The following is a 22,549-nucleotide window of genomic DNA, read 5'->3' on the forward strand; positions in this document are numbered from 1 at the left end:
TGAGATAGAGTATATAAAATGAAAATGAAAATATATTCAAATATGACATTATGCATATGCTGAACTTGTAGGGGCTGTGTGTGATGTAGGTTGTTAAGGAAGAATTATATATGCATTTTATATATATACACACATTATATATGACATAAAATGTATATATATGTATGTTTATATATAGATATATATATATATGGGCTTCGCTGGTGGCTCAGCTGATAAAGAATCCGCCTATAATGCAGCAGATCTGGGTTCAATCCCTGGGTTTGGAAGATCCCCTGGAGAAGAGAAAGGCTACCCACTGAAGTATTCTGGCCTGGAGAATTCCATGGATTGTATAGTCCATGGGGTCACAAAGAGTCAGACATGACTGAGCAATTTTCACTTTCACTATATATATATATATATATATACATACATACATACAAACTTTATAATTATATAAAATGTGCACATGTAAAAGATTTTGCTTATTTCATTCATTAAGATGCTATAAGTGTTACAAAAGATAATTCAAAAATCACCATATTATAGATCAGGAATTCACAAGTAAACTGATAATAGATACAAAATTGCCTTTCCACTACAGAGCAAATCAGTTGTCTGTATGCTGGAAAAAAAAATGTACCTGTCTGTAAACAAGTATCATAATATAGTTTAAATCATAAACCATATATGTTAAATCATAAACCATATATGTTAAATCATATATTAACACAAATATAGTTCCCTTTGCAGGGGAGGAACAAAGTATTAGTTATATTAGCATGCTATATATAGTGATTATGTTATCTATGAAAGTATGAAATAAATTGGAATAATATTCTAAACAAAATTTTAACAGTGGTTATCACAATCGTGTAGTGCTAAATTATTGTATGCTAGGTAATCCCTGAAATATTTTCCAAAATCTTAATTAATTGCATATTCTGTCCTGCCTGTATTCAGTTAGCAATTAATCCAGTTGTGAAAACAACACAATTTGAAGTTCTCAGAAGCATCCATTTTATCTCAGGTTGTGGCCATGAAAGGAACATGGAGGCACTCTTTATAATTTTAGTAGGAGAGAGCACTTGCTTATACAGATTTTTATTTCAGTTAGGTCCTGTTCACTTATGTTCAATATGCCTTTGGTGCTGATGATTTTATAATCAAAATATCATTTGAAGGAAACAACATATTTAAAAAGTTGGAACTTTCAGCAGATTATTTGAATTAGAATTCTAATATGAATTGGAATTTTAGACAAATGTATTTTATTGTTTCTTCAATATTTTCTCTCATGATTTCAAATTATTTATAGTTAGTAGAATATAGCACATATCAGGAACTCTCAATCACTGTCTAAAGCTCTTCACAACCCTATGAAATTTATTAAGAACATGGGAAAGTATTTATATCTGCAAGCATAGGCTTCTCAGGCGGTGCTGAGCCAGAAATTTCTAGACAGTGTAAGAGTTTGAAAACTCAATTCCTGGTTTTTTGTTTTCAATTTTTTTGTTCTCAAGTAAGCATCTCACACCTTTTTCCAATTTCCAGGCATTCAGAGGAATGCCTCCCTGGTCTGGTAACATAAAACATTCAAACCCAGGACAATACAATCATGAACTGCTGTTTAATCTACCAAGGAGAAAAGCTCCAGGTAGACAATTAGCTCCTAAACATATATATCTAGACCCTAACTAATGACCTGGGGTCTTCAGAAAGTGTCAAGGAACAGTGTCACAATGTTTGGAAAAACCGAGAAACTTGGGGAGCCAAGAAAGCCATAAAAATGACAAACTGGGTGTTGTGAAGTTTAAACTAATTGGTCAAAAATGATGCATATTAAAGTTACAAGTCAACCAAAAGTGTACAGATCAATACTAATAAATATATAAAGCTGTTGTAATCCCCACGTTTTGGGGGCTCTTCTTCCCCTGTCAGCGTCTATGCTAAGGTCTTTGCATCTCTATCTTTTAAAATAAACTTTGCCTGTGTGAGTGTTTGCTAGTTTGTGGAGTTCATTCCTCGGCTCCACGAACAGAACCTGGTTTCCTGTTTCAGCACCAGTGATAAGGAATCAGCCTGCCAGTGCAGGAGACGCAAGAGGTATGAGTCAATCCCTGGGTTGGGAAGGTTCCCTGGAATGCGGAACAGCACCCCACCCCAGTATTCTTGCCTGGAAAATTCCATGGACAGAAGAGCCTATGGCTCATAGGGTTGCAAAAAGTTGGACATGTGTGATCATTATAATAACAAAGCCCATTCATATCATGTAAAATTTGCTTCACTGACCATTTTTCAAATATATATGTAATTTTAAAAAAAAAAACCTTTTCTATCTTTATCTTTTCAAAGTTTTGGTTTAATAGTGTTTACAGAGGGTATGCAGAGTATATCATGAGAAACGCTGGGCTGGAAGAGGCACAAGCTGGAATCAAGAGTGCTGGGAGAAATATCAATAACCTTAGATATGCAGATGATACCACCCTTAAGGCAGAAAGTGAAGAAGAACTAAAGAGCCTCTTGATGAAAGTGAAAGAGGAGAGTGAAGAATTTGGCTTAAAGCTCAACATTCAGAAAACGAAGATCATGGCATCCGGTCCCATCACTTCATGGCAAATAGATGGAGAAACAGTGGAAACAGTGGCTGACTTTATTTTGGGGTGCTCCAAAATCACTGCAGATGATGACTGCAGCCATGAAGTTAAAAGATACTTGTTCCTTGGAAGAAAAGCTATGACCAACCTAGATAGCATATTAAAAAGCAGAGAAATTACTTTGCCAACAAAGCTATGGTTTTTCCAGTAGTCAGGTATGGATGTGAGAGTAGGACAGTAAAGAAAACTGAGCTTTGAAGATGTGATGCTTTTGAACTGTAGTGTTGGAGAAGACTCTTGAGAGTCCCTTGAACCATAAGGAGACCAGTCAATCTAAAGGAAATCTAAAGACCCGTCAATCCTAAAGGAAATCAGTCCTGAATATTCTTTAAAAGGACTGATGCTGAAGCTGAAACTTCAATACTTTGGACACCTGACGTGAAGAACTGACTCATTGGAAAAGACCCTGATGCTGGGAAAGATTAAAGGCAGGAGGAGATGGGGATGACAGAGGATGAGATGGTTGGATGGCATCACCTATACGATAGTCATGACTTTGAGCAAGCTCCGGGAGTTGGTGATGGACAGGGAGGCCTGTCATGCTGCAGTCCATGGGGTCCAAAAGAGTCAGACAGGACTGAGTGACTGAACTGAAGTGAAATTCAATACAGGGGTATAACTGCAGACACAAATGACATTATTACAGAATTTAGTGAGGTTTAGAATATGAGTTACCATCATAATTGAAATGGATGGCAGGGAATAAAAAGTTATATAGGACTTAATATTTGAGGTAGGCTTCTTCTTTCTTTTCTTTTTTGTTTTTTGTTGTTTTTTTTGTTTTGTTTTGTTTTGTTTTTGAAAAAGCCTTTTCAGTATGAATACAGTTTGGGCAGTTAAGCTTCAATCTGCATGTGGTTGCTGTTGTTTAGTCACGAAGTCTTCTCTGCCTCTTCTGTGGCCTCATAGGCTGTAGCCATGCTCCTCTGCCCATGCAATTTCACAGGTAAGAATACTGAAATTGGTTGCCATTTCGTCCTCCAAGGGATCTTTCTGACTTGGAGATCAAACCTGTGTCTCCTGCATTTGGCAAGCAGGTTCTGTATCACTGAGCCTCAGAGAAGCCTCTACCATCTACACATACTGTCATGGAAATAAAATTAATTAACAAAGAATCTCAGTGAATTTCATTTATAAAATTTCACAAAAGAGTGCTGCAACATATATCAAAAGCTTAACCAATATTGAGTAAAACAGTAATAACAAAATGAGAAACAAAGAGTAAGAATATGAAATATAAAATATAATATGAAGGGTAAATCTACTCCTGAGAAAAAAACATAAAAGTTCAAATTTATTTCATTTAGCCTGTTTCCTATTGGTAGATATTTAGATTATTTTCAATAGCTTGCCCCTGATGCTGGGAAAGATTGTAGGTAGGAGGAGAAGGGGACAACAGAGAATGAGATGGTTGGATGGCGTCACCGACTTGATGGATGTGAGTTTGAGTAAGCTCTGGGAGTTGGTGATGGACAGGGAAGCCTGGCATGCTGCGGTCCATGGGGTTGCAGGGTAGTACACAACTAAACAAATTAACTGAACTGAACTGATTATAAGCTCTGATGCAATGAATACTTCGAAAGTGGTAAACTTTTGCAGGTTCAATTGCTAGACTTACTGGTTTAAATGATACTTGCATATTTAATTTTCAAATTCCAGGTGAGTTATATATTTCATTCAAATAATAGTAATTTATCTTCCGTAAAGAAGACTAATTTAAACTTCCACCAACAATGAATGAGTGTGAAAAAAATCAACATTAAGATGATAAAGAATTAGACATATGTAACAGGGCCTGGCTCTAATATTAGCCTCTGGCCCAATTTTGTGGTTGAGGCTTCATTGCCTGTAGAATTAGGGAACACCCATATTAAACTGACTTTTCCATTACTTAAAACTAGAGGTCAAGAAGCAGGGTAGAAAAGTTATCAACCTCAGTTTCTTAAGAAAGAAATTTCCTGCTAATCATTTTCCTAAAAGCATTTTTCACATCTTTGTTCCTCAGACTGTAAATCAGGGGGTTCAGCATAGGTATAATCAATGTATAGAACACAGAGGTCACTTTATCAATATCCAGTGAATGGCCAGCACTGGGACGCAAATAAATGAAGATCAGGGTACCATGGTAGATAGAGACCACAATCAGATGGGATGCACAAGTGGAGAATCCTTTTCCTCTTCCGTCAGCAGATTCTGTTTTAAGAATGGCTGCTATGATGAGGATATAAGAAAGGAGAACTGTTAGAAGGCAGAGGGCTTCAACTAAACTAGCAAAGACCACCAGTACAATGTCATGGATGTAGGTGTCAGTGCAAGACAGAGAGAAGAGAGGGGAGATGTCGCAAAAGAAATGGTTAATTTCATTGGAGCAGAAAGACAGGTGAAAGGTATTTGTGGTGTGAATCACTGAGCTCATGGTGCCTCCCAGAAATGCTCCAATTGCAAGCTGGCAGCAAATCCTCTTGGACATAATAACGGTGTAAAGCAGGGGGTTGCAGATGGCTATGTACCGGTCATAAGCCATGACAGTCAAGAGAAAAGACTCTGTGTCCACCAAACAGCAGAAGAAATAAAACTGTGCAGCACAGCCATTGTAAGAAATGGTCTTCTTATCAGAAACTAAGTCCACAAGTAACTTGGGGGCAATGACTGAAGAGTAGCAGGCATCTACGAAAGACAAGATGCAGAGAAAAAAGTACATAGGGGTGTGCAAAGGGGGACTGGCTGTGATTAATAAAATCATACCAAGGTTCCCCATGAGGGTAACAGAGTAGATGGACAGAAACACAGCAAAAAGAACACTCTGCAGTTCTGGGTGGTCACTGAATCCCAAGAGAAAGAACTGTGTCTTCACAGTGCTGTTCTCCACCTCCATTCTCTGCAGGGTTCCTGGAGGTTGGAATTTCAGCAGGGTACCAATGGGGATGTTGATAATAACCTGCAGGGTAGCTACAGGAAAATAATTAAAGTAGTTAGAATAGTAATTCTAAATCCACTTGGGAACACTCAGGCATAAGTAAAGTAAGTTTACTATAAGCATAGCTTTTCAACTGAAATACTTTTTTTTTAATTAGTTAATTGCTTTTTTTTTTTAATGTTTGGCAGAGACATGTAGCTTCCAGGACCTTAGTTCCCTATGAGCAATGGAACCCATCTACTTAATACAGAAAGCATAAAGTCCTAACCACTGGATGGCCAGGGAATTCCCTGAGATAGTTTACTTAATTGAATTGATTGTTTATACTTCTATTTCTGAAAGATTATATATATATATTCCCCCCCCCCATTAAATGAGACACCATCAAACCAGCGGGTGAACTCTGAATTTCTTAATTTCATCAACTCTCTCATCTGTCACCAACTTCAAGTGATTGAGGTTAGTTTCACTGATACATAGCAAACTGAGTAACTAGCCTCTCTTTCCCTTTGTGCTATTTTTATTTACACAACAATTAGATACATTTCTATTTCAGTTGAAGCCTTGTACATGTAGAGGAGTAGAAGTTCTTTATTTCTCACCTTGAGCTGAGAATTTGCCTCTGAGGACTAAAGAAACTAGTTAAAGTTTCTTGAAATCCACTGATGAAATAGAAGGAGGTAAGATTCAGAATTAGTTATGTAAGTAACTAAATCCTAACTCTGCCACTTGGCAGTTATAAAGTCTTCCGCAAGCCAAGCAATCACAGAATTTTAGCTTCATCACCTATAAAATGAAAAAGACAGTGCCTTCCTCATCAAATTGTATTAAATTTCCTTCTAGGCTCAATATCTTCACCATCTTGTTTATTCACTGTTCTTTCTTTTTTAATTTAAATTTATTTATTTTAATTGGAGGCTAATTACTTTACAATATTGTATTGGTTCTGCCATACATCAACATGAATCCACCACAGCTGTACACGTGTTCCCCATCCTGAACACCCCTCCCTCTTCCCTCCCCGTGCCATCCCTCTGGGTCATCCCAGTGCACCAGCCCCAAGCATCCTGTATCGAACCTGGACTGACAATCCGTTTCTTATATATTATACATGTTTCAATACCATTCCCCCAAATCATCCCACCCTCGCCCTCTCCCACAGAATCCAAAAGACTGTTCTATACATCTGTGTCTCTTTTGCTGTCTCACATACAAGGTTATCATTACCATCTTTCTAAATTCCATATATATGTATTAGTATACTGTATTGGTGTTTTTCTTTCTGGCTTACTTCACTCTGTACAATCAGCTCCAGTTTCATCCACCTCATTAGAACTGATTCAAATGTATTGTTTTTAATGACTGAGTAATACTCCATTGTGTATATGTACGAGAGCTTTCTTATCCATTCATCTGCTGATGGACATCTAGGTTGCTTCCATGTCCTGGCTATTATAAACAGTACTGCAATGAAGATTGGGGTACACGTGTCTCTTTCAATTCTGGTTTCCTTGGTGTGTATGCCCAGCAGTGGGATTGCTGGGTCATAAGGCAGTTCTATTTCCAGTTTTTTAAGGAATCTACATGTTCTCCATAGTGACTGTACTAGTTTGCATTTCCACCAACAGTGTAAGAGGGTTCCCTTTTCTCCACACCCACTCCAGCATTTATTGCTTGTAGACTTTTGGATCGCAGCCATTCTGACTGGTGTGAAATGGTACCTCATTGTGGTCTTGATTTGCATTTCTCTGATAATGAGTGATGTTGAGCATCTTTTCATGTGTTTGTTAGCCATCTGTATGTCTTCTTTGGAGAAATGTCTGTTTAGTTCTTTGGCCCATTTTTTGATTGGGTCATTTATTTTTCTGGAATTGAGCTGCAGGAGTTGCTTAAATATTTTTGAGAATAGTTGCTTGTCAGTTGCTTCATTTGCTATTATTTTCTCCCATTCTGAAGGCTGTCTTTTCACCTTGCTTATAGTTTCCTTTGTTGTGCAGAAGCTTCTAAAGTTGGCAACATAGTAATTCTGTGGAATTCCATATATCTACTTTGTATGCTAAGTCACTTCAGTCGTGTTCAACTCTGTGCGACCCCATAAACGCCAGCCCACCAGGCTCCCTGTCCCTGGAATTCTCCAAGCAAGAACACTGGAGTGGGTTGCCATTTCTTTCTCCAATGCATGAAAGTGAAAAGTGAAAATGAAGTAGCTCAGTCATGTCTGACTCTTAGCAACCCCATGAACTGCAGCCCACCAGGCTCCTCTGTCCATGGGATTTTCCAGGCGAGAGTACTGGAGTGGGGTGCCATTGCCTTCTCCAATATCTACTTTATGTTACCTGAAATCCAAGCTATGAAATACAACTAGAGAAATCCAAATGCTTGCATATTTATTAAATTCATCTAGGCAATACAATAATAATATTCAGGAATATTGGATGACCCCTTTGATTAAAATGATAAAAGATGTTATAAATGCCCACCTACCCACCCCTCTATGTTATCTCTGCACTTCCTTGTCATTGTTTTAGTCCACAGCTCTGTAGATTGTAGATAACGCATAGCAATGCAAGTGACACTTGTCTATAGACAGGCACATTTTGCCCAGGATAGAGATAATTGATTTCTCTCCCCGCTGATGGTAAAAATCCAGCTTTGCATCTATTTTTCAGCTTATTTGTGAATTCCTGATTTACGATACTGTGGTTCTTTGAACTGTGTTGTGTACATTTCATAACATATTACATATTGGATAAAGTAAGTAAAATCTTTGATGCCTGTACATGCTATATGTATTGTTATTGTTGTTCAGTCGTTAAATAGGGGTTGATTCTTTAGGACTCCAGGGACTGCAGCTTGCCAGGCCTCCCTCTACCTCACTGTTCCTGCCTATAAAAGTTAAAGATAAATTAAATACGTGTGCATATATGTTATATACACATATATATTTTTCTTTAACAATTTACATTATTCATGGCTCTTACAAACTCAGTATTTAAATAACTTCAGATTTGAAAACATTTTCATTGTCATCTCATATTCTCTGTCTCCGAACATAATCTAAGCACATTACTAAAATCTTAACCCCTCGTCCTATCCTCAATTTGTTCCAAGTTCTTAACAAAACTAAATGTCTTATTAAACTAATGTCTTATTAAAACTGTGCATACATTGAGAGTTAATAAGCGCAACTATCTGTGAAGCTATTTTGGAGTACAGAAAATGAATTACAGGCACAATAATAATTGTGGATTCTGCATTGCTCAACACCTATTTTTCTGCATCTGTTCTGTTTCTAGGTAGATTAGGCAAATTCTGGGTAAATGTGTGTATCTGACATGAATGCATTTGCATCCTATAATTTTCAAAATAAACTTTCTCATCTAATTTAATTCCCACAGTTCTTTAAACAGTGCTGATCATCCCTCAGTTTTATTGAGGAGGAACTGACGATTTCAGCCCAGTGAATAGTCCAGGACTGCATAGCTTTGCAATCAAAGAACAGGTCCAGAGTTTGGACATTCTGTACACTGGACATTCTTCAATAAACACTACCTTCCTGGAAACGGAAGTGTTAGAAATGGTGGAGCTTAGAAGATTACTGTAAATAATATAGTTATTTCCCCAAAACTCAATGTGCTCACCTGCCAGGGAAGTCCTTAGTCACTTTTTCTTTTTTCCTTTTATTTTAATTTCTTTAAGCTTTTTATTTTGTATTGAGGGATATCTGATTAACAAACAATGTTGTGGTAGTTTTAGGTGAACAGAGAAGGACTCAGCCATACGCAAGCATGTGTCCATTCCCCCTCAAACTTTCATCCATCCAGGCAGCCACGTAACATTGCAGAGTTCCCTGTGCTGTACAGTAGGTCCTTGCTGATTGTCTGTTTTTACTACAGCAGTGTGTGCATGCTCACCCCCAGGTCCCATTCTCCTCCTGCTACTCTTTTCCACTGGCAACCATAAGGTCATTCTCTGAGTCTGTAAGCCTCTTTCTGTTTTTATACGTTCATTTTATCAACTCTTCTTAGATTCCGCACATAAAGGATGTCATATGACGTTTCTTCTTCTCTGTCTGAACTACTTCACTCAGTATGACACTCTCTAGGTCCATCCATGCTGCTGCAAATGGCACTATTTCATTATTTTTAAAGGCTAATATTATTTTTAAAAACATTTTTTTCCTTCTTCCTGAAAGTCAGCCCTCTTATCTGCCTGAATCCTTTTGCTTGTGTATTGACAGTTGTTAATATCAATGCATTACCATAAGATAGGACAGAAAATATAATATAAAAATCAGTTCAGCTGTAATTGATATATAGCTCCATCCATTCTTTAAACATAAATAATATACAATAAGCACAGTGTTTAATTCTGATTCCTAAGCAGAGTCCAGTAATGGTGAGGTTGTTTTAAGGTTTGCTGTTGTTGTTTAGTTGCAAAGTCTTGTCCTATTCTTTTGTGACCCCGTGGACTGTAGCCCACCTGGCTTCTCTGTCCTTGCAGTTTCCCAGGCAAGAATACTGGAGTGGGCTGCCATTTCCTTCTCCACGGGCTCTTCCTGATGCAGTGATCAAACCCATGTCTCCTGCACTGGTAGGCAGACTCTTTAACACTGTCATGTGTCAGACGTTCGGGTTTTGTTTCTGCTGTTGTTTTTGTTAAATGTATTTTCAGAATTTAAAACCCATATGACCCTAAGTATGTTTATCCTCAAAACATCAGTTTCTATGTGTGAAATAAGTGAGCTTCCCTAGTGCCTAAGAGAAGAAAAGTCTGCCTGCAATACAGCAGACCTGGGTTTGATCTCTAGGTTGGGAAGATCCCCTGGAGAAGGAAATAGGAACCCACTCCAGTATTGTTGCCTGGCCAAACCCATCAGCTGAGGAGCCTGGCAGGTTATAATCCATGGGGTCTCAAAGAGTTGGACATGACTGAGCTGTTAGTAAAAAAAAAAAAAAAAAAAAAAAAAAAACAAACAAACAAACTAAGATAAGCACTTAAAATCCCATCAAGTTCTAATAGCCTAGGATTAAGGTAAGAACACTTACCAGATTATTATCTTTTTCATTCACCTTCTTACTACACTGTTGTCAGTATCAGTTCATTTTTCACTGGAAAAATCAATTTTAGGACTTAAAGACTTAAAAAGAAAAACTGATCCATTGTCTAATTTTTGCAACCCCATCTGGGCAGATCTGTGTTCATAAAAGAAATCTGTGCCTTCCTTAGGAAGGTTGCAGTTCCTTAAGGTAATGCAAGATCTTTTATATATTGCTTTGAAGCTTTTGAGATTAGCTTTCTAATCTCAGATCTCAGGAACACACACTCTGATATCCAAATCCCAATGGGAAAACTTACCTGAGCAATTAGAGTTCTACTGAGGAGTCGAGTACACACAAAGGAAATGATGTAATGTGTTTTTCTATGTCTTAAGAACATCCCAAGCAAAAATATATTATGACTTTCAAAATGGTAGATTGTTACACATAAAATTGGAGGATGATATTTGCTATCTGATTTGACCTGTTCAAAGCAATTTATCAATTAATAGAAGTTTTATGTGACAGGACAGTGGTGAACTGAAATGAAGCCAAATATACCCGTACACAAATTGAGACTTAGAAGGTCTTTAAGTAAACGTTGTCAACTGAAAAACAGTCACAACCTGAAAGTAGAGATTTTACTTGATGGGAATGTTAAGGCCTCTGAGACCAGGAGGCAGTATCTCAGTAGTCATGAGAAAACCACTCAAGGAGGCAGGAGGGCGAGTCAGGCTATACCCAAGTTTACAACAAAGGGGACAGAGAATTGGAACATCAGAGATTATTGTGAGGTAGAGAAAATCAGATATCAAGTTAAGGAGTTTATTTTTCTTCTACATGTGGAAAGATGCAAGCCTCTGGGCTCACTGAATTCATTCTTTTCATATGCACTTCAGCTCAGTTCAGTTCAGTCACTTAGTCCTGTCCAGACTCCATGGACTGCAGCACGCCAGGCTTCCCTGTCCATCACCAGCTCCCGGGGCTTGCTATCTGGGGCCAAATTCTGTCTCCCGATTGTTTGCATCCTTAATTCCTCACTCACCTTAAGGCATGGCCGATGTGGCAGATGGCTGCTGCTTGGATTCCCTGAGCTCTCAGCAAACAGCTGTGCAGGTGGCAGTGTCTGCTGGCTCTCAGTTTGGGGAGCCCTTATTCACATTTGGAGGGCAGAAATCATGGATGGCTGTGACATTTCTTGTTTATGGATATGACAGCAGACATTTAATTTCACCACATGAGAAAGTCAATGATGAATGAAACTGACTCTAATATGTGTTATCTGTGCATCACGTTCAAGTGGAATTTTGGCCATCCAAGGTCGGAATTGACCTGATAATCCTAACTCAATACAAACATTTACTCTAAGTATGTGTGCCAGCTGGTGTTCTGGATACAAAACAGAGAAAGGGAGGGTAAATGGAACTGCATATGAAGAATTTGGCAAACAGAGAATACTGAATGAAAGACAAAACAGGAAAAAAAAATAAGAAATTGAGTGGAGATTGAAATTTTCATGGCGTGATCGAAGGACTGAAATGAGATTTGGAGCAATGTTGCCTCTGTGTGTGTGTGGGGGGGGGGGGGGGGCTTCCTTGTTGGCTCAGTGATAAAGAGTCTGCTTGCCAATACAGGAGCCACAGGAGACAGGGGTTCGATCTTTGGGTTGGGAAGATCCTCTGGAGGAGGAAATGGCAACCCACTCCAGGATCCTCGCTTGGATAATCCAATGGACAGAGGAGCCTTGTGTGTTACAGTCTGTGGGATCACAAAGACTCGGACACAGCTGAGTGAGCACACAACACAGTAAAATGAAGCCCAATAACATTATAAACGGATGAGAAATTCACACGAATCCCTACAACTTGCAGGTAAGAGAGTGGCCAGATTATTTATGTGAAGCCATGTAAATAAATACAGAACCTTTCTGTGTTTCCTTTATAGACAAGTCAGAGGAGCAGTCAGTGTGCCCCCATTACTCCAGATGGGGCAGAGGGGAGCCTCGTACAGTGGACGGTGCACTGTCTATAAAGCCAGCCCTCAGCTCACCCATGGCAGTGGAAACCACACCGCAGAGAGGGTTCTGTCTATACAGACCGGTGGTGACATAGGCCTTGGCAAATGCAGGCTTCCAATGGGGAAGAAGGAAGTGACAGCCTGAGGGTGATGAGAACCAAATGCTTTGTCTTAAACAGCAGAAAATGGTGATGGGAATGCAAGCCTGTGCTAAAGTTATGTATATATAAATGGGCTTTATATATATATGGGCTTAGCAGGAGACACTGGTTTAATCCCTGGGTCAGAAAGATCCCCTGAAGAAGGAAATGGCAGCCCACTCCAGTATACTTGCCTGGGAAATCTCATGGACAAAGAAGCATGGTCCATGGGGGTCACAAAAGAGTCACATGTGACTTAGTGATTAAATAACAACAAACATATGCAAAAAAGTGATATGAATCACTTTGCTGTACACCTGTAACTAATACAACTTTGTCAATCAATTATATCTTAATTTTAAAAATTGGATTTCCAAGACCCTGAAATTGTTTTTTATTTTTACAACTGGATTAATTGCTAATTAGATACCAGGAGAGCAGAACTTTAAAATTTTGTTTAGAATATTATTCCAATTTATTTCATAGTTATGTAGAGAGATGGAATAAATCATTACACATGGCATGCTAACATAACTACTGCTTCTTTCTCCCCAGCCCACGCCCCCCACAAGAGGAATGTATTTTTATTAATAGCTCTTCTTTTACAGCTTAAATTATATCTACAGAGCATTCAGTTTCTTTTATCTCTTTCTTTTTTTTTTCAATTTTAACTAATGTAATGTTATGAACCCACTGGGGAGATGAAATTGTCCAATGGAAAAAAATGCACAAACTAAAACTTGAGAGTTATATTTTATTTGGCAGACATTCTGAGGACTTCAAGCCTAGGACACAGCATCTCAGATAGCGCTAAGAAACTGTTCTGCATAGGCAAGTTCTGAAGAGGCAAGGGGGAGCCAGGAGAGATAGAAGATTTTGCAACAAAAATCAGATAATTAGAACACCAAAAGATTATTGTTAATAAAAGAAAACCAGATAAACTAAAGAATTTAGCACTTTTTCTGTGTATGGGAAGATGCAACAGTTCGGGCTCTCTGACACTGTTCCTTTGATATGCACCTTAGCTATCTTGAGAGTCCTTGGACAGCAAGGAGCTCCAACCAGTCCATGCTAAAGGAAATCAAGCCTGAATATCCATTGGAAGGACTGATGCTGAAGCTGAAGCTCCAATGCTTTGGCCACCTGATGGAAAGAACTGACTCATTGGAAGACCCTGATGCTGGGAAAGATTCAAGGCAGGAGGAGAAGGGGTCGACAGAGGATGAGATGGTTGGAATGGCATCACCGACTCAAGGGACATGAGCTTGAGTAATCTCCAGGAGTTGGTGATGGACAGGGAGGCCTGGTGTGCTGCAGTCCATGAGGTCGCAAAGAGTTGGGCATGACTAAGCAACTGAACTGAACTTAGCTATCTGGGGCCAGCCTATCTTGAGAAAGACTATTCTGTGCTTTCTCATCCTGAGTCCCCTCAGGGCTCACTGACCAGGCAGCTGTATTATGACAGCTTCATGACTACAACCTCCTTTGTTTACTGATGTGGCAGGCAATAATTTTCATTAACAAAGTCCTCTCCAATGGCTCCTGGAAAATCAGGGGATGTTTGGTGATAATAACTGAAGCAGAATGGAGAGAAACTGAGCAGATTTTTACATCAAATAATTCTTGTCCCAGATTCTCATTTTTGCCTAAGGCAAAAGAAAACAGTGCAGATGGATTTCACCTAAAATTGAACAGACTAGAATGAAATTAAGGAAATGATTTTTTTATAAGTTTACAAAGGTTCAATTTTTTAATTAGTTTTTCAGGCTAATTCATTCATCTATTCAATAAATATTTTTGAATTGCATCCTAAGGGTAGGAATTGTAACTGGTAGACAACAGTGAACTAGACAGAAAGGACCAAACTTTTATGGAATATTTAGTCTAGGGAGAGAAATTTCTCATTCAGTCTTACTTACAAATTATTTGCTTCTAAATGTTATGATGGAGTTTTGTTAGGGTGAAACAAATACATGAAAAGAATATAAACAAACCGGATTTGATCCACTAACACTCCCATTTGACTCAGCAAATTTATTAAGCCTATTGTTTAAAAAATAATTAAATAGGAGCTTTTAATTATTAATTAATTAATTAATTAATTTAGGGCTTCCATGGTGGCTCAGAGGTTAAAGCGTCTGCCCACAATGCGGGAGATTCAATCCCTGGGTCAGGAAGTTCCCCTGGAGAAGGAAATGGCAACCCACTCTAGTATTCTTGCCTGAAGAATCCCAGGGATGGAGGAGCCTGGTGGGCTACAGTTCAAGGGATCGCAAGGAGTTGGACACGACTGAGCAACTTCACTCAGGAGCCTTTAAGAAGGTAAGTCAAATTAACATGGGTGGGGGGTTGCTCTGTGCATGACATCTCGCTGACACTTCTCCAAGAAAAGAAAAAAGAGGTGTAAAAAGCCCTCTCTGCAAAATGGAAGAGTGATCCTATTACTACTTTTCCTTAGTTTGGAGAGTTTAGCGTAATGACTGTTCCCTAAACTGATTTACGTGAAAGTGTAAGTAGTGGAAAGTATTCAGAATCTGTACTAGTAAGACTACAAAAATCTATGTCAAAGTTCCTGCACTCCTTCTCTTAGAATCTTTAAATACTTTAGGATGAAAGTAGTGTATCACCCAGAACATAATTCAGTGCTGATTGCTTTTTGGGGGGCACCTTTAACATGCGGATGACAACTGTGTAAAAGACAGAGGCCATTTTGTCTGTGTCCATGGAGTAACTGGAGCTGGGTCTGAAATACATGAACATGAGCATGCCATGAAATACAGCCACAGCGGGTAAGTGGGAGGCACACACAGAGAAAGCTTTGTGTCTCCCCTCTGTTGAGTTCATCCTAAGGATGGTTGTTGTGATATAACTGTAGGAAAGGAGGACAGTGATAATACTGGTCCCCACAACACAGCCAATAAAAGTGAGCATCACAATCTCATCGATGGATGTATCTGAGTAGGAGAGGGCTAGTAAGGGTGGGATGTCACAGAAAAAGTGATTGATGATATTGGAATTGCAGAATGACAACCAAAATGTACAACAGGTGTGGACTGCTGAATCAACCAAGCCTACGATGTAGGCAATAACCACAAGCTGGGTACAGATTCCCCTGAACATGGCAGTTGTATAAGGAAGTGGATTGCAAATGGCCACATAACGGTCATTAGAAGTAACAGCCAACATGAGACATTCCACATCTGCAAAGGTCCCCCAGAAATACATCTGCATAGCACACAAGTCAAATGGAATCCTTTTATGCTCAGATAGCAAATCAGCCAGCATCTTGGGAGAGACAGTAGAGGAGTAGCAGACATCACAGAAGGAAAGATTGCTCAGGAAATGATACATGGGGGTGTGCAGTCTTGGGTCCACCTTGATCAGCAGGATCATTCCGACACTGGCAACCACAGTTATGCCATAAACCAGCAGGAAGAGCACAAAAAGCCCCTGCCTTCTGTCTGAAAGCCCTAGAAATGTGAAGTCAGTAGCCGCACTGCAGTTCTGAGCAGTCATCACTCATATCTGTTGGGAAATTCCTGGTTGTGAAAGAAGAAAAGGAAATGGAGGGTAAATATATCAATTTATTATCTTTATAGTTAAACCCCTGGTCCTTTTGTAGATGTCAGTAATCAAGAAAGAGACAGACCTTCCTAGGATTGCATGAGGCCAACAGACTCTGAGAAATATTCTCCAATTTTATTTAAATGAAAAAAATTTTGACAACAATATATTTGCAAAACACTGTATAGTTTTGAGGTGGCCTTTCATCCAAACTAAATCAGACTGTTTTCAATCCAACTTGTGTAGTATTTGTGACCATGTTTGTGGCTTTCCTGATGGCTGAGATGGTAAAGAATTTGCCTGCAATGCAGGATACCTAGGTTTGATCCCTGGGTCAGGACGATACCCTGGAGAAGGGAATGGCTATCCACTCCAGTATTCTTGCCTGGAGAATCCCATGAACAGAGGATCCTGGTGGGCTCTATAGTCCATGGAGTCGCAGAGTTAGACACAACTGAGTGACTAACACTTTACTACTTCTGTCTAATACTAACAAAATGATGTGCTCTGAGTGAAGCAAGGGTCTGATAATTGGGTGGTTCACATAACTTGTCTTTTGACAAGATTGCTGGGTTTTTGGTTTGTTTTGTTTTTCAATGATGTAGAAATGTTGTTATACCCTGTGTTAGAGAAGAGTAGTAAGTAAGAAGTACAGGTGATGAATATATCGCTTTCTTATTCCCCCCTGTGGAGAGGGCAGAACTATAGCCAGCTCTGAATATAAGAAGTCCTCACTTCACCGTTAACCTCTCAAGTCCCTCCAACCTCATCATAGGACGGATAGATGGTTCATGATTCAGGACCTGCTGGGACAGAGAGGGCGGTGATTTTTGGATAAGAGGGTGGAAGGGGCTCTATGAACTAAATGCTGAGATGCACATAGAGTAACATGCCAGTGCTGACCATTCTTCTGCTTGGAAGTTGCAGTTATACCAGGGAGATGATGAAGAGCACTTGAGATCCAGTTGCAGAGATGCTGGTAGCAAGGGTCATAGAGGCAAGAAAGAAGGCTTGGTTTGCTGCGTGAGTCCTTTCTGCCCTAACCTACTCTCTTCCCCACTTTGCATTCTGCCATAACGGTTTCATAAGACACATAACATAAATACTCTCATGGTCACACTTCTGTAACCTCAGAGACATTCACATCTGAGCTGTGGCCCCACTCCAATTCCCTAAAAATTTTAATACTGTTTGATTATTTTATTTGAGCCAGATTTCTCTTCAGTATCTCTGAGTTCTGCCTTTCTTTGGTTTAAGAATTACTTGTCTTTAGAAGGACAATGGAATTCTATGTCCCACTGTTATATTTTACCCAAACCAATGATGTGATATATAATGTCATCAGTTAGTCAGTTGAGTCACTCAGTTGGGTCTGACTCTTTGTGACCTCATGGACTGCAGCACGCCGGTCTTCCCTGTCCATCACCAACTCCCAGAGCTTGCTCAAACTCATGTGCATAGAGTCAGAGATGACATCCAACCATCTCATCCCCTGTCATTCCCTTCTCCTCCATTTGTCCTCTTATGTTCTAGGAGAATTTAAAAAACAGGAATTGAATGTAGATGAGGGATAGAGAAGAGCATTGGAACAGTGGTCTAGTGATCACTGTGCAGGTTTTCAACCCTAGGACTTAACTCGTATATCTGCTTAGAAAGACATAATTAAGCAAAAATACTTTCCTTTAAAACTTAAAGCAGTTATAGAAATATAATATGTATGTTATACATAATGCATAGTATAACAGATAAATTTTTAAAATAGTAGAGGACATCTGACCATTTCCATAATGCCTGTTTGCTCCTTTTATAGTCCCTATTTATATGTATTTAAAATAAACAGGTTGTACAACTAACTAAAATAAAAATGTGTGTACTATTTCATATGTTCCTTTGTTTACATAAAATAGCTTCTTTCAAAAAACCATTAAAAATAAGGAAATCTCAAATATAAGTCAAAGAAACAGCAAAGATATCAGTACCTGTCCCAGAACTCCTGACTTGTTCATTGCATGCAGTTCTGTCTGCAGGAGGGTTCAGCATTGCCTCCTGCCTGACCCGGATTATATAATCATCTCTGTGTCTCATCCCTGGGTGGTGAACCCTTAGTCTCTCAGGAATAAGTAACAGATATGATGTAATTTATCATCTGATATTTCATACAAGTAAGCTGATTGTACATGGAATATAGACCTTTAGAATAGTTTGCCTTTGGCCCCCTCTACCTTAATGCCCAATATTATACTTATTCAGAAACAGTGAATGCCTCTGATCTGCAAGCATTCCTAATTCCCAGTTCACCAATCCTTATGTAGCTGCTTTGTTTTCATTCAATACATTAGAAAACAAATGCATACCCATTCCCCCTCACAGACTTACACAGACACACAAACACAAACACTCTCCATTAAACACATTCATGAAACAAAGATTTTGTAAAAACAGCAAAAATCTCAATGTATTTACATTCCATAGGGATAGCTGCATGTTTTCTACACTATTTGGCTTTTAGTTTTTAAATTAAAATGATGTTAGGATTATGTGTGTGTACAGGGAAGCCTGACGTGCTTAAATTCATGGGGTCACAGAGAGTTGGACACAGTGACTGACCAACAGCAAGGCTTTTTATATTATGTCATAATTACAGTCTGTTAGAAATAATTTTAATAACTATGTAATTGACATTGCTCACTTCCATTATATGGCAAGATTCATTAGTAGAAAAGCAGATGGAGTCACGATGAAATAAAGCCCACATAAAGAGTGCAGCAGCAACTTAGAAAACACTAACTTTCAGGAACATTTTAAAAATTAAGACTGAAGAAACACAAATTTGACAAAGAGTCTGAAAATTTTCCACAAATAAGGAGTATTAAACAGAAGTTTGAGATATAAAATGAAACCTGTGGCATTTAGGAAATCATACATATTGCTAGGATTGGAAGACAGTATAAATATAAACAAATCATACAACATTAGTCAAACCAATTTTGATTTTCATAAATTATTGTGTAACATTGGGAGGAAGATGTATACGAGCAAATTTTCAATGGAACTGTTTTTTATTTTTACATTTCATCAGAGCCTCTTTCACATCTTTGTTCCATAGGCTGTAAATCAGAGGATTTAACATAGGAATCACAAGGGTATAAAACAAGGAGGTCATTTTGTCTTCATCTAGAGAGTAGGAAGTACTTGGCCTGAAATACATGAAGAGCAGAGTTCTCTGGAAAATTGCCAAAGCAGTTAGGTGGGAGGTGCAGGTGGAGAAAGCCTTGAACCTCCCCTCAGCAGAGTGGATCTTTATCACTGCTAGGATGATGTAACAGTAAGACACAAAAAGACCTGAGAGGGTGATCAGTTCAATGAAGCCAAAAATGATAAATGTCACTAATTCATTGACCTGTGTATCTGAGCAAGATTGCAAGAGGAGAGGAGGAACATCACAGAAGAAATGGTTAGTTTCATTTGACCCACAGAAACATAAGCAGAAAGTTAATATTGCATTTATCAAAGCATCCATAACTCACCATAAAAACCCCAGCCATCAGCAGGGAGCACACCTTGCCAGACATCTTGACTGTATAAAGCAAGGGGTTGCTAATAGCTATGTACCGATCGTAGGCCATGACCGCCAACAGTAGACACAGAATCTGCAAAGTTACAGAAGATCAGGAATTGCAGAGCACAGCCATAGAAGGGGATTGATTTGTTCTTGATGAGGAACCCTGCGGGCATCCTGGGTCCAATGACTGTGGAATAGCAGAGGTCACTGAAGGAAAGGTGGCTGAGGAAAAGTACATGGATGTGTGCAGCTGGGGTCTGTTCTAACTAAAACGGTCATCCTGAGATTTGCAAAAAGAATAATGAGATAAATAACCAGAAATGTGGTAAATAGGGTTACTTTGACTGCAGAGCTACTACTAATTCCCAAGAGAAGGAATTCTCTTAAGGAAGTGCAATTTTCTCCATCCATTCTTCTTTATTCTTTTTGTAAAAATGCTCCAGAAATGACTGAGACAATGACATCAAAGTTTTCACTCTTTTTGAGCAAAAAGATAAAAAGATAAATCAGATAAAATTAATTCCAGTACATTTTATTCTGAGAAAATAACCCATACAATTTCCCCACCATTTGATTTTAAAAGGTTAAGTGTGGGATAGGAGTTTTGAAAAAGTCTGACTCTAAATGTGGATGTCATCTATGATGTATGTGACTAGTTGGAAACTTCACTGCTTTATCTTAGCAATCAGTTCTTTACTGACAGTTCATTGCATGTCAAACATAATATGAAAGTAACACTTTAATTAAAGACAAGGTTGGAGTATTCAATCTTATATTTTAAAGATACCTATCCAACTAAGAATACAAGTGATTACACTTCTTGAGTACCTAAGAATCTTAAAGTGTTAAAAAAAAAAAAAGAATCATAAAGTGTTTATTTGTTCGTTTGCTTGTTCAATTGCTAAGACGTGTCTGGCTCTTTCAACTCTATGTTGAAGCCTACCAGCCTCCGCTGTCCATGGGATTTACCAGGCAAGGACACAGAAGAGGGTTGTCATTTCCTTCTCCAGGGCGTCTTCCCAAATCAGGGATAGAACCCCAATCTCCTGAACTGCAGGCGGATTCCTAATGACAGAATGAACTATCTCTGATTTTGAAAGAATGAACAATATGGTATTATTGTCTCTGCTCTACTTTTTAATGTAGATATTGAGCATTAGATATATTTTAGTAAAATTATCTCTAGAAATATTTTACTGCTTTGCCACATTATTATTACTTATGTGCAGGAGCAGTCTGGTGCCAAAGGACATGTCTCTTGACCAGATAAAGAAAAATTCTAGAAACAAGCAGAAACCAAAAAACTTTAGCTAATTCATTTTCATCCCTTTAGATTTTAACCTGGGTTGTTCATTAAAAATAGATGGGACAAAGTAACAAACATATATTTGACAAAGGCTTCTAGTTGTGTGTATGTTTATATGCAAGTGCACGTGAGTGCTTGTGTGTGCACGCACTCTGTTGATATATGAGATGCGGAGTAGGAATGATGAACTGATTTTGCTTCAGACTTGAGTAAATGTGGTATGTGGTTTTTATGGATTGAATTTGCACGTTATTAACAGTATTAGTATTGTAATAAGTCATTATGCACAGTGGCAAAGAATTTGCCTGCAATGCAGGAGACACGGGTTCAATCTGAGGCTCAGGAAGATCCCCTGGAGAAGGAAATAGCAACCCACTCTAGTATTCTTGCTGGGAAAATCCCATGGACAGAGGAGACTGTTGGTCTACAGTCCTTGTAGTCACAAAGAGTCAGGCATGACTAATTGAGCACACACAACATGAACAATATGACACTTTTTACTGTTAAAATATTCAAAAAAAATCTTAAATCTTTGTTATATCTTTTCACAGTGCTTAAAAAAATCCAACTTTTCCCCTTATGATATACATATGTAAAGTTGTTTGCTAATCAAAATGAATCTGATTTGTCCTGCTTTAATAAGAAATACAATGGGAGACGGATGTACACCCATGGCTGATTCATATCAGTGTATGGCAAAACCACCACAATATTGTAAAGTAATTAGCCTCCAATTAAAATAAATTAATTAATTTTTAAAAATACAATGTTTTTTCCATTAGATTATGATTACTAACCAAAGGAATAAGTAAATAAAGTGTTTATTTACAAGTCTCTAAATATTTGATTCCTTAGTTTTTGAAATTTAAGGTTCTTATTAAATTTAAGGTTCTTATTTTGGCAACTCAAAAACCTACCTGCAATGAGCAAGTTCTCCTGTGCTTGCCTTTGGCAGGTGAACAGTAGAGACAGATCACACTTGATGTTTACTTAGTGACAGTTGGGAGTTAAATCTCTAAGGCATTTGTCCTCACTCTTCTGTGTTATGCAAGCATGAGATTAATTAGATTTCTAGTTTTGTATTTTCCCCCATGAAGGCTGTAACAACTTTAGAAAAGGCCGAACTTTTATTCTTCACACTTGAAGCAAATTGATCGTATCAAGATGGTTAAATGATTTTTTAGTATGATTTATTGTGACCCTGAGTCTACATCATCTTCCTCCTGTCAAATCAGACATATAATGAAACTTAAATGGACTCTCCACTTAATTATTTTTTCTGTTATTATTTCTCTTGCTAAATTTATGAAATTAATAAATTTATTAAATATAGCAACTATTTATTAATTTGTTTACTCTTAATTAT

The 22,549-nt window shown here is 38.3% G+C and overlaps 2 protein-coding genes and 1 pseudogene across 2 annotated transcripts; all 3 read right to left on the reverse strand.

Annotated features, from left to right (window-relative positions):
• Positions 1–4,581: 4,581 nt before the first annotated feature.
• LOC114110407 (olfactory receptor 5I1-like) lies at positions 4,582–5,514 on the reverse strand. The gene has a single exon (XM_027960691.1). It carries the CDS (start codon positions 5,512–5,514, stop codon positions 4,582–4,584), a length of 933 nt encoding a protein of 310 aa, XP_027816492.1.
• A 9,841-nt stretch (positions 5,515–15,355) lies between these two features.
• On the reverse strand, positions 15,356–16,267 carry LOC114110413 (olfactory receptor 5W2-like). The gene has a single exon (XM_027960701.1). It carries the CDS (start codon positions 16,265–16,267, stop codon positions 15,356–15,358), a length of 912 nt encoding a protein of 303 aa, XP_027816502.1.
• Positions 16,268–19,358: 3,091 nt separating this feature from the next.
• On the reverse strand, positions 19,359–20,288 carry LOC105613786 (olfactory receptor-like protein OLF2; annotated as a pseudogene).
• Positions 20,289–22,549: the final 2,261 nt, after the last annotated feature.

The sequence above is a fragment of the Ovis aries genome, chromosome 23 (assembly GCF_016772045.2).
Source record: "Ovis aries strain OAR_USU_Benz2616 breed Rambouillet chromosome 23, ARS-UI_Ramb_v3.0, whole genome shotgun sequence".
In the NCBI taxonomy this organism is placed as follows: Eukaryota; Metazoa; Chordata; class Mammalia; order Artiodactyla; family Bovidae; genus Ovis; species Ovis aries.

Excerpts from the sequence above, each read along its gene's own strand:
- LOC114110407 (XM_027960691.1), bottom strand. The coding sequence starts at position 5,514 with ATGGAGGTGGAGAACAGCACTGTGAAGACACAGTTCTTTCTCTTGGGA.
- LOC114110413 (XM_027960701.1), bottom strand. The coding sequence starts at position 16,267 with ATGACTGCTCAGAACTGCAGTGCGGCTACTGACTTCACATTTCTAGGG.